General features: G+C 34.7%; 1 protein-coding gene across 1 annotated transcript in view; it reads left to right on the top strand.

The window, feature by feature from the left end:
• LOC110039311 (callose synthase 10-like) overlaps positions 1–12,761 on the top strand; it is a 207,574-nt gene that overhangs the window by 28,799 nt on the left and 166,014 nt on the right. The window contains 3 exon segments of the mRNA XM_020744331.1: positions 5,136–5,187; positions 5,190–5,233; positions 11,557–11,646. Of these exon segments, the coding sequence (XP_020599990.1) occupies positions 5,136–5,187; positions 5,190–5,233; positions 11,557–11,646 (186 nt within the window).

The following is a 12,761-nucleotide window of genomic DNA, read 5'->3' as shown; positions in this document are numbered from 1 at the left end:
CTAATCCCCAAATATTCAAAGCTTTTGTTAAGGCCCCACATTTTTGTTAGATAAATGTAAATTTCCCTAAAATATATTGTTTTGTTAGGTAAATGTCTCATGCTGCCTCATGGAATCATTAGTCATGTAAGAAATATGTTGTTCTTTTCATGTAAATGTCTCATGCTGCCTCATGTTAGAACTTAGAAATCATTTTACTTGGTAAACGAAGACAATAAATGGTGCATGTCCAACTAATTTTACTTAAGAAATTTAACCTTCTAAAAATAAAACAAAATATAAGATTGAGAAAGATCGGGCATTGATCCGAGAAAACCACAAACATAATTGGCTATCTTAGCTCTTTAAATTGAAAATGTAAGATTGAGTCTAGGAATTTACTGAATAGAGAAAAGAGAGATGTTGAGGTAAGAGAGATAGATCAGGTAATGAGAAAACCACACCGCTGATTCACCGAATGACGAAATGCTTATAGCCCGTAGCTCGTCGGAACGTAGGAGTGGTGACCAAAAATGGAAGGTGGGGTCGTAGATATATAGATTAGGTAAAGGGCAAACCAAAAAACCGAGAAAACCACACCACCAAACAATTCTAGCCAGTCAGAACGTTGGAGTAGTAGTTTGAGGGGCAGAGTCTGGGAACATTATTGTAGAGACAACGAAACGTGCAAATGGGTAGGGAGACTCTAGACTCGGGAGAGAGTTTGGGGGATGAGAGCGGCTGCGGGACAGTTGGAGTGAGGAATTAGGTTTTAGTGAATTCGTTTAGGGGGTGGGGGGAGGCTCGGGAGAGCATACGACCTGATATTTATTTCGATCTGATCGAAATTTAATTGATTTGATCCATTGAAAGATCGAAATCAGATCGAAAAAATCGATCCAAAGTGTTGGCTCACGACTCGACTCGTTTACTTCGATCTGATCTCGATCCAAGACAAAATTCAAATAAATTTTCGAGTGATTATCAATCTTTGGGCTAAAGTCACAACCATATGTTCAAATCCTCTTTTTCTCACACAAACTGATCCCATCTCCCTCTTTCTCTTTGCTGTTCACTCTCATTTTCTTTCTCTAAAGAGTGTGAAAAAATGAAAGAAGAAAGGAAAAAAAAACGAAGATTAGCATAAGAAAAAGAAAATAAAAATATAAAAACAAATTGTGTTACCTCCTTTACCCTAACATTTAATTACCCGCGCACATTTTTCTTACTCCTGATTTAGTGGGGAAATTTTATTTTGCATGTGTATTTTTGGTTCTGATGAACACACACATCTTTTTGGTATACTGGGGGCATATTCATATAACTTTTTCATGGTGCGGTGGGAGTAAAATTCCATGTTATCAAATTAAGTATCCTTATGTGTCTTTTTCAATACAACCAAGAAAAATTTTTGAACTTTAATGCAAGTACACGAAGACTCACCTGTGGATAGACGTGATGAGAGTATAATATCCTGTGTGGCGTTGCACACATTTCTTGGTCATGTTGGGTAGGCATAAATTTCTTATAGATGCCTTTTGTATGGGAGACTTCAAGTTGCTGCTAAATCTGTATTGTTAGAATTTTCTCTGCATGCACTCTAGTAAAGTTTAGGTAAATATTATGCCACTTGCATTCAATTATTGAAGACAATTTTGTCTGCATCTGCTCTAACAAACATTCTAAACATTTGAACTACGTTTGATAATGCCTTGCAAACTGACACAAAGTGACTTAAATTGTTCTTCCCAAAAAACATGCACTTATTTAAAACTTAAACGTGACACATAAGCGTGTTCTCTAGCAGGCAACTAACTCATCATCCACACCATGGATATTTGGAGTTGATAAGGCTTTTGCTAAAGGATGATGCTTAAAGGTATTTTAAGCCTAATACTTCTAATTCATTAGATTTGAGAATTAAATTTTTTAGCGAATCTCATATAAGTTATTTTATCAACTACTTACGTACGATATTTAAGGCCTTTGCAAATAAAATTCACTTCAAAATGAAGTTTCTTTGTACTCTTACACTTGTAGAATATGACTGTGAATTTAACCGATAGATCAGATCTTCTTTGTATAATGATAGAGTTAACAATGCCTAGAACTCAATAAATTCTCAAATAAATTCATACTTTATAAAAATTATGAATATGATCATCTGCGGACAAACAGATGGAGTTGATAAGGCACCAAAAAAAAGAAATTGTTAAAATATGTCAGTGGTTGGGCATGATCATTGTACCTCATAATTAGAGGGGGTTCACCTTTAAATTCAAAACTTTCATGTTATATTCTTCTGTTTCAAAAAAAAAAAAAAAAAGAAAAATGAAAAAAAAAGGAAGAAAAATGAAAAAAAAAGGAAAAAAAAAGGAAGCAAAAATCATAAATGTACTTGCATAAACAGGTAGCTTCGCGTTTTTGACAAATTCTTAAGTCCCATCTTTTAAAGTCCTATACTCCGTGTCCTTAGAACTAGAGTTGGCTTGATTTTTTCCTTTTGATGAACCATTGCAACACCAATGAAACCAGGGTTCTCTTGTCAAGTAAATTTGTATTTCAACTATAAACTATGAACTTTACAAAATTATTTTTGTTTTCCAGTTTCATAGAGCTTTCAAGGCCTTTAAATAAGAAAATTCATATAAAATAATTGTAGAAATTTGACCTCACATCTATAGCCAGTCATAAATTCTAATATATGAAATTTGTAAGTTGTATCACGTATTGAACTTCCAAGAAAATTTAAATCATACATAAATTATGGACCTAAATCTTTTTTTCTAATAAATAGAGAACACGTTTAAAATAATAAAGTAACAATATTTAAATATCGCTGTGATGGTTGCACTAATAGAAAAAAATTCAATTAGAGGAGGTACTATCATCAAAATGTCGAAGTCCTAATATAAATTATTTCAAATTTAAATCCTAATTAAATATGAAAATTCAAGTAAATTATTTAACTAAAAATTATTTACGTGGAATATATTTCTGAAATCTTGAGAAAATAATCTATCCATCTTCTACAATAGTTTATCGATGATGACAAATTTAATATTAATTTGAAATTTTAAATGGCCGAGATTATGTAAAGCACATGTCTATGATCACTTTTAATATCTCTCATTAATAAGGGCGTATCATGTATGTTTTGATAATGTGATTTTGCATCAAATGACACCACTAAAAGGAATATTTTGGGCCGACTTGTTCACTTGGTGGTTTTTTAAATTATGGTCATAGCTAGAGCTTGACGTCTTGCAAGTTCTGGAATGGCCTAAATCACCTGTGGTCATGAAATGCATTTGATAGAGCAGAAAGCCCTCTAGCAGTGATGGTTAATTTATAATTGCTCTCTTATACAAATACTTATCTCAACCTTATAAGGTTATTGTGGATAGCACAATTCATGATTGTTGACAATAATCTTTTGGCCAGGTTGAGTCGATTTCCTCATTTGAATAATGTATACCAAGATCCACGACCAATCAGGATGATAGAACTGTTATCATGTTTATCAAAATTTCCTCCACCTATTTGCTTGAAACTTACTGGGGTGAATTTGCTCTTTAAAAGTCAAATTGCTACTGCCATACAATAAATATTTTGTACCTAAAGACTAGCTTATATTGGAACTCTTTTGTCATTGGAGGGTTGGTAATTAGTCATAGAAGGCTGCGCTTGTTTGGAGCCTGGAACTAGATCTTTAAGTCCAAAAATATCAGGGAATTGTATTTTCTGAAATCTATGCTTTTTTAAAAATTTGATCCAGAATTATACAAAAATTCTCTAGTGAGACAGGTAGAAATCTTTGTAGCCCGCCTATGAGTATCTAGCTGCTGCTTCTTTTTGTTCTAACTGTATCATGATTAGTGTATTGGTTATATAAATCTTAAGCGTTAATGTCTAGAGCTATTTCTTTTTCAGATTCATTGGATGCAGTTGTTCTTACGTGTGCTAGCAAATAATTAAGCTGGTTCTAAATCAGTCTTTTAATTTTTTTGTAATTACACTTAAATACGATTTCTTAAAGATGTGAACCTTCTTAAGTTACTAAGCTTAGGCCTATCTTCTCCCTCATGCAAGACGAGTGCCACTCTATATATTTTTAATTTGTAGCCCAAAATTTCCTGATGGTGGGCATTTAGAAAGGTTTATGAAGAGGAAATGTTCTATTGGAAATTTACAGAAATTTATGCATTTGTTCTTATTTTGACGTATCTAATAGTTTTATTGTTATTCAGCTCAAATAGCCTTTTCTTTTATATCAGAACTTCCTTTAACGCTCTGACAAGGAAATGGGATCGGCTTATATTCTCCCTTATCCAAGACGAGTGCCACTCTAAATATATTTAATTTGTATTCCAAAATTACCTGATGATGGGCATTTAGGAAGGTTAATGAAGAGGAAATGTTCTATCGGAAATTTGCAGAAATTTATGCATTTGTTCTTATTTAACGCTCTGACAAGGAAGTGGGATCTGATGATTCTTTCTGCAATACCTTTTTTAGTACACGCATTGCCTACGTGCTTGGCAACTTCATTTCTTTTTCACTTGCTGCTATTGAGTTTTTAATTGTATTTACCAATTATGTTCTCATACATGTAGCCTATGGCAATCATCACTGTTATGAAGAACTCTTCGACAGCCCTAATAGAATAATTTATCTTGTGGTTCATGCAGTTTTGTTTGAATTGATCAATGATGTATAGTCAAATTTGGGAGTGATGGCTTCTTAGAACTTTTTTTGGTGGAACGTTAGAATCTTTGCTGAAATAAAAAGGACATTGAAATTCAGCTTTGAGCTTCTTAAGGACGAGCAAATTCTTGTTCTATTTGTTGTATTGGTCATTAATTTTTGTATGCTTTATGTCAATTGAATAGGGTGCATTCTGAACTTCATGTTGGTCTAATGCTTTATATCAATTGAATAAATTTCATTTTGAACCTCGTGATAATCTGCTGATGTTGAACACTATTTTTTCTCTTGGCGATTTGCTTAATTTTTAAATGCTTTATATCAGTTGAGTAGAATGCTCAAGATAGCTGCTGATCTTGGACTCATTTATTGTTTCCACATTCTTCCTGTTTCCATAAATAACAGTTTTTTTTATAAATACTGAAATTTATAACTTATGATTTTTGCAGGTAAAAGCTGCAATATCTGCAATTGGATATTCCTCAGATTTACCAAGGATTCCTGCGTGGATATGTTTGATCTCTTGGAGTTTGTTTTTGGATTTCAGGTTTTTTTTTTTGTTGGATGGAAACTTAAGAAGTTCAGTGTATTGATTTTTTTTTCCTCGCTAATGATATTCTAGTCTTCTAGATTAGATATGAATGTTATTTCCTACTTTTGTACAATATCTTTCTTACCACCTCATTCAGAATGTGTCAACCCACTCTATAGGGTTTATGGGGCAGTAGGATGGCACGTAAGATTTTTTCTAAGGAAATTTTATTTCTTCCAATTAGTTTAAGCACATCCTAAATAATATGAAGACAATTGAATGAAAATGATAATATAAGATGTGATACCAGAGTGTGATTAAGCATTAAGCTCATAAATAAATGTTATTCCGCACAAACTACAATATTATGTCTAAGTTAATATAATCATGAGATTGACAAGAAAAATCCATAATCATTCACAGTTAGAGGATGCATGATTTAATTGTTTGAAGGGCTTGTTAAGCAATTGACGCTGAAATCAGATGAACCAGCCAGCTGGAGTCGTGCCAAATATGCTTTTGACTCAACTCTTTGGTTTTAAGCTCCACTTTCAGCTCGAGATCTGATTGAGTTCTACTCGGATAGCTTGAATAAAGTTCTTGAGTTGATTATATTTTCTGATAAATTATGTGAAAGTTATATTATTTTAAAGAATTCAGCATAGAGTAATGCGATAGGAAGAAGACAAGTTTCCCTAGATATTAAGGCAAAATAAAATATTTTTCTCTGCAGGTGATATTGAGAGATTGAGAGATAGACAATTCTCTCCTAAGTCATAATTCCTATGATTAAAGACAACAATCACAACCTAACTAATCAAATTAAACCATAACATCAAATTATTTAATAGGCTTGGTGTGGGTTATGTGGAACAACTCGACTTAGTAGAGTATGAGGTTGAAGGTGCCGTAGTCGCCGGTCTAACATAAATCCCCTCTCAATAAGATACTTTATCCTCAAGGTGGAAGAGAGGAAACTGCTCGATCAAATTGTATGGCTTCTACGTGGTGTCAAAATTTAGCAATACTTTTTGTTTAATCATTATTTTTTTGCTTCTGTTCATTCCTGGTGTAATCCTTTTAACTGTAGTGGCTTCAAGAAAACTTTTATATCCTCAATTAAAATAGGAGGACGTGAAGAAAAGGACACATTTTCATCAATAACACATCTCAACTACGATACTTGAAACACAAGATGAAGTGTTGATGTAGCCTATGATTTTAAATGATACGCCACCACACCAATGAACTCAGTGATCTCATAAGGTCCAAAATAATGTGGGGAGAGTTTTTCATTCCTGTGTCTTGCAAATGTCTTCTACCGATAGGGTCGAAGTTTTAGATACAACTTATCTCCTATCGCAAATTGCACAGCCCTTTCTTGTTTGTTTGTTTGTTTTTTCATAAATTATTGAGCTTTCAGTAAATGTCCTCTCAATTCTGTCAACATCTTGGAGACACCGTTGCAGTAATGTGTCTATAAGCACCAAATGGGGTGAGTCGAATCAGTATGACATTGTCAAAAGAGTGGTCTAAAAACTTGTATGATAGGAAGTGTTGTACCAATGGGTGCATCGAATACAAAGCAACACAAATAGGTTTCCATGATTTGATTAATAACTTGAGGCTGTCTATTGGTCTGTGGGTGGCACACTGTATTTTTCTTCAATTCGATTTCTTGCATTTTTAACAGTTCCATCTTGAAATGGCCCTAGAAGACTTTTTTTGATTCGACACCATCAATTTTGGAATCTCATGCAATAGACAACTTTCTATATAAAAACAACCGCGATAGAAATAATAGTAAATGGTTGTCATATGGGGACGAAGTGAGAGTACTTGCTCAACCGACCCACCACTACCAAGACGATTGTAAATCCTTCTAGTTGAGGTAACCCTTCAATGAAATCTATCGTCACCTCATCCGATATCTTCTCGTATAGTGCCAGAGGTTATAGAAACCCTTTGGTGCTAATGCTATGTATTTGTACAGTTGGTGCACATCACACCTTGATATCATGCCCTCCACATTTTTTCTTATTCGCACCCAATACAATTCTGCTGCAATCGTTCGTATGTTTTGATTACTCTCTGTATGTGCCTCAATATGAGTGCCTTGAAACTACTATTTTAAATTCAGGTATGTTTTAAATTTTGATGTAATACATAGTGCCCCTCGTAAAATAAACATTGGTCATTCATTGAGTGACAAAAAATAAGGCTATGCTGATATGTGCATGTTGTAAATTGCCATTCCAACAAATAAGTTTGTCATTTTTAAATAACAAGCGCAATCGCAATATGCTTCCACTCATAAACTGACTTGAGTCTAGCTCTCACAGTTGTCACTTGACTGAAATAAATGATGCGTTCTTAACTCTGCTTGAGGACTGGGCCTAACCTATAGGCTAAAGCATCTCTCTTCAATGAATTTTGATTATGGTTAGATAACGCTAGTATTGGTACACTAATCATAACCTTATTTAACTTCTCAAAAGCCCAAGTCATCACTTTCACCACTAAATTTATCTTTCTCTAATTGTTCCGTCAATGCCACACAAGCGGGTTGTAACCCTTCAAGGTCATAGTAGCAATCCAACGTGGCCATCATCTTTGATTGATCTGCCAACACTCTTGCATCCGACACCATATATCCTAAGTTCTTCACGTTTGGTTGGGCATGCAAGCACTCTTTCAAGTTAGTGTAGAGCTAGTGCTCACCGAGTACCATTAATACCTTCAACTGATCAATGCGATCTTCCAATGAACGACTGTACATTATGATATCGTCAAAGAACACCTACACAAATTTAGGGAGGAAAGACTGAAACACCTTGTTAGTGATTATAATTTAGCAGGGGCGTTGGTGAGCCCGAACGACATATTCATAAATTTGTAGCGACCCTCATGAGTTAAAAAAACAGTCTTGTGCATATTCGATGGCCGCGTTTGAATATGATGGTATCCTGATTTCAAGTCAATCTTGAAAAATGCCGTATCTTTAAGCAACTTGTTTATTAGCTCATCAATCACCAGGATGGGAAATTTGTCATGCAAGGTTTTCTTATTCATTGCCCGGTAATTTACATAGAGATGCCAACTACAATCTTTCTTCACTAACAAAATTGTGCTAGAGAAGGGGCTCACACTATCCTTGCATCCAACATCTCAGTTTAATATCTTGATCTTGTTCTTTTGTTCTTTTGTCTCTGGAATCCCGATGTTTGAGTCTTTGGTATCGTTATGGTTTTATCATTTTAATATGGTGCTTCCGTAGTGCTGCTTTTATTAGCCCGCTCCTTTGCATTTTAATCTTTTATCAATTGTGCTATCTTTATAATTTTATTCAATTTTTGTGGTCTCAACAGATAAAATGCTGCTCGTACTCTACCCTTCATGAAGTATTATTCCAATAATGCTTCTGATGTCCCTCTCAAACGACCATATAACATATCAAATTTCTCCTTTATAATCCATAACAGGCCTTTCCTAGACCAATGTAAAAAACACTTCATTTAAATCCTCTTCACGTGTTGTTCTGAAATGCTCGACAGTCACTCGTTGAATAATTTCTATGTTCTGTTTGACTGACGTTGTTCCCTCCATTGATACCACACAAGTTCTCATTTCCAAACACAGAGTCGCCGTCATCAATTTTTCTTCCCGCGACAACCATATAACAACAAAATATTTGTCCATGGGATAAACCCAATCATAGGCATCCTATCTTTCAAAGATCGACATCTTCAACTTTATTATACTTGAATCTTCTCCCCAATTTTTTTGCTAAAGCTCGTTCCACCCATGATGCAGTGGTTGTGCTCCATTTTTTCGCTTTATTGATTTTCCTTTGTTCCTAAGTCGGACTTGCCTCATAATTAGCTTGCTTGTCCCCATAGGCTCTTGAGTCAGCTTCCTCTCAGAAGTTGTCACGATTGCCACTGTAAGAAGCACTTGTTTCAGTCGCATGAAGCCCTCCATTGGGTTCACACTCACTATGGTTCCATGTTCAAAGCCGAAATCCTTAGAGCTAATCATCTCCAACCTCGAATCACATCCCATCGTATAGCTTCACTTGATTTTATTTGCTCCAGCCTTCCTGATGACGTGCGATCCGTCTCGGTCCAATTACTTCAAATTGTTCTTCTCCAGGCTTGAATCGCACCCGTCTAGTTCCGCCTACTTCTACTCATTCTAGCCTTCTGATGCTTCATGATCCCTTTCAGTTGTTGCTGCTCGAATCAGCTCCATGCGCCAGATTGCCTAAGGCAGTGAGGTTGCCCCCTGCTAAACTCTGCCGTCGTGCGATCCCTTTCAAATGCTGATGCTCCAATTTGCTCCACTTGCCGTCACTCGATCCCTCGACCGGTAAGGGAGGGTTTGCTTGGAATTCCGCTATCTTCTTCATCATTTCTTTTAGGGTCGTGACACTGCCCCTTCATGGGCGAGAAACGCTCTTCGAAATCTATGCTCTTCCATTCTGGTGTGGTTTGGCTCACCTCTTCTTCTAATTTCTTTTCCACAATATTGACTTTCTTGGGCGCCGTCACTTCTAGGTATGACTCTGCTACCAATTTGATCGGAACGAGAGAAGTTTCACATAGATAAGGGCAAAATAGAATATTTTACTACACGAGCTCAAAGCACAATCCTAAATATATAAAAGATAGAGTTACAATTTTGGAGGTAGGCGATTCTCCCCTAACCCTAGTCATATTAAGTCTTATTTTTATTAAATAATGCTAATTAACAAATTGCTAAATTGTCCTTTTAGTATTATGCATAATATGTCTTGAAATTATTTGGCTTGCTTCTTGTGAGTTCAGTGGGACCACTCCACTTAGTGAAGCACGAGGCGGAAAGCGCTGAAGGTGGCAGGCCTAGTCGAATCTGTAAAAAAATATTCAATAAATTTAAATATACTTATGAGAAATTATGAAACTTTGAAGCACTAAATATTCTATGTTAATCATGTTGAAGAGAAATTAGCAAAAGTTCAATTCATATTTATTTTAAAATTTCTGAAGCGGTGAATTGAAGGTAAAAAAAATAATTTGTAAAGGAGTTAGAGGAAATATGAACTCGGCTAAAAATTTGAATTTTGAGAAACATAACATTATGACATTCTAAAGATGTTCCAGGAGCGGGTGCACACGGGGCAGTGATTAAGTTGCCTCTTGTGTGATATAGAAGTCCTTGAATTAGCAGAGGTAAAACCTTGCATATCAACCTCTCGCCAAACCTCGCATTAGCCGGAGCTCATTGTACCGGGTTGACTTTAAGCATGCTCCTACTGACTTTTAAATGAAATAAAATGTTTAGCCTTTTTAAATTTATCATTATAAATGTAGTTTTGAAGTCATGAAATTTGACATATATGACTTCAAGTGTACTACTTTCACAACATGGAACCTATTGCTGCAACGTTTCAAGGTTATATTTCAGAAAAAAAAAAAGGATTTTGGATTTTCACGGAAAACTCAATTTAAAAAAAAAAGGATTTTCACGGAAAACTCAATTTCAGATCAAGCATACGCATTTTATTGCTGATTTTAGTTTATTGAGACGTGCACTTTTTTAAAACTTGTATTCATGATAAATGCTACAATAAAGTTAAATCATGATTGAATGATAAATCCATTGAAAATATGATCGTTGAATGACATTGAGATATCCCGAACATCAATTTAACCTACACTTCTTGTCTTCTACCAAGATTCCTAGAAAAGTTGAAACAAATTAACCTAGTCCTTGGCCCTTGATGATTGATTGACTTCTGTTCCTGCATTTTTTTGAGTCTTGTTTATGAGCCATCTTTTGCTCATCTTAAAGGAGCATGATCTTAACTCTGGTTCACCCCATAGACAACATCTATGTGGTCAACCTATTGAACTGTCAACATTTTCTCACCCTTGGGTACGCCTTTAGATGGCCTCAAAGAAGATTTTTTATCATGCAATTACGACTATAGGCATTTGGGCTACTATGATATTATGGTGTGACCCAAGGATTAAGTATTGCAAACTGTTTTGAAATGATACCAGTTTTAATTTACAGCTGATATAAATATTCTTCAATTTTGTATTATGGTCCTTATGAATCCTTAGAATCAAATTGATCCAGACAAAAGGGCTGCATGCTAGCTCAACTCAGCAGTTAAAACAATAACACAATTAAAATAAGTAGCATCACACAATTAATGTGGTTTGTGGAGAGCTGGGTTGATAAGAAAGTAACCCAATCTAGGATATATGGATCAGCAATATATATTATATATATATATTTACATTGATTTTTTGGTTCAAACGTCTAATGAGTGCAATGTTTTATATTGGCAGAGGGACAACATTCGCAACGAACGTGAAAATGTAGTTCTTATCTTAGCTAATGCTCAGTCTCGTCTAGGATTGCCAGCTGATGTAGAACCTGTAAGTGATGCGTTATTATAAGATGAAGTTCAGTGCCAGTGCCGATGAGTTTTGACTGGCCTTTGTGCATTCTTTTTTGGTTGCAGATTTTTTGTTGTATTTTGCCCATAATACTAGATGAATTTCTTTTGCGTTGATATTTCAATTCTTTTTTTCTATTTTATGATGTAATATGTTCATTCATGAATCTGATTTCCAGCTATTTAGGCGGTTACCATTACTTATTTCTGTTTGTTATCAACGCATCTTTCCATTCAGCCATCTATGCTTGTTTTATTTAATCACTTGCCTATTCTCTGCTTCTATAGTGGAGCTACTCGTGTGAATTTTACATACATTCCTAATTGTATTTTAATATTTCAACCTTAGTCATCGACCAAACGTGAGATTTTTCCTAAGTTTGTATTTTTAAAAGTTTTTGTATTATATTGTTATATGTTTGCTCTGTAAAAGTGTTTGCATTATATTCCTCTATAAAATTGTTTGCATTATATTGCTCTATAAAAGTGTTTGGATTGTATTATTATCTATTAGTTTCTCCTTTTCTCAAACATGCTCCAAGTTAAAATCACGTTGATAAAATTTTTCTCTGAATAATTTGCTTGTATAACATATGCTTGTTACAGTAGTTGAATTTTCTATTGATGTAATATGATAGAATTTATTCTATACAGTATTGAAATAATCTTTTGGAGAAAAAACCAAAGTTTTAGGCAAATTTTACTTTTAAAGAAAGGACAGTAAACTAACCCCATGCATCAATTATATTAAAGTGGGGCATAAAACTCATTACTGAGAGTGACATAAATTGTTACTAATCCTTCGGTATAAGAGACAATTTATAGCACTCCTATTTTTTTTAAGGATTTGCAGCTGATTGGAGGAATATTAGCCTGGTCCAATGACCTTAAGGATAGAAGTGGAGATATAAATCACTTTGCAAGTCTTGGTTCTTAGGCAAATCGTACTTTATTGGTTTTCTAGGTCATTTAGGGTTAATGTTGCATTTAAGTTTTATGGTGTAGATTTGGATGAGAACTAGCATGGAACTTGTGCTTTTACTGCTAAAACTATTATTGCTAAATGGAAAGTAGGGAATATTTTAAGAAGCATGC

This window comes from Phalaenopsis equestris, unplaced genomic scaffold, assembly GCF_001263595.1.
Source record: "Phalaenopsis equestris unplaced genomic scaffold, ASM126359v1 Scaffold000002, whole genome shotgun sequence".
NCBI classification, from domain to species: Eukaryota; Viridiplantae; Streptophyta; class Magnoliopsida; order Asparagales; family Orchidaceae; genus Phalaenopsis; species Phalaenopsis equestris.
The sequence above is the reverse complement of the archived record's forward strand: the minus strand, read 5'-3'. Positions and strand labels throughout refer to the sequence as shown.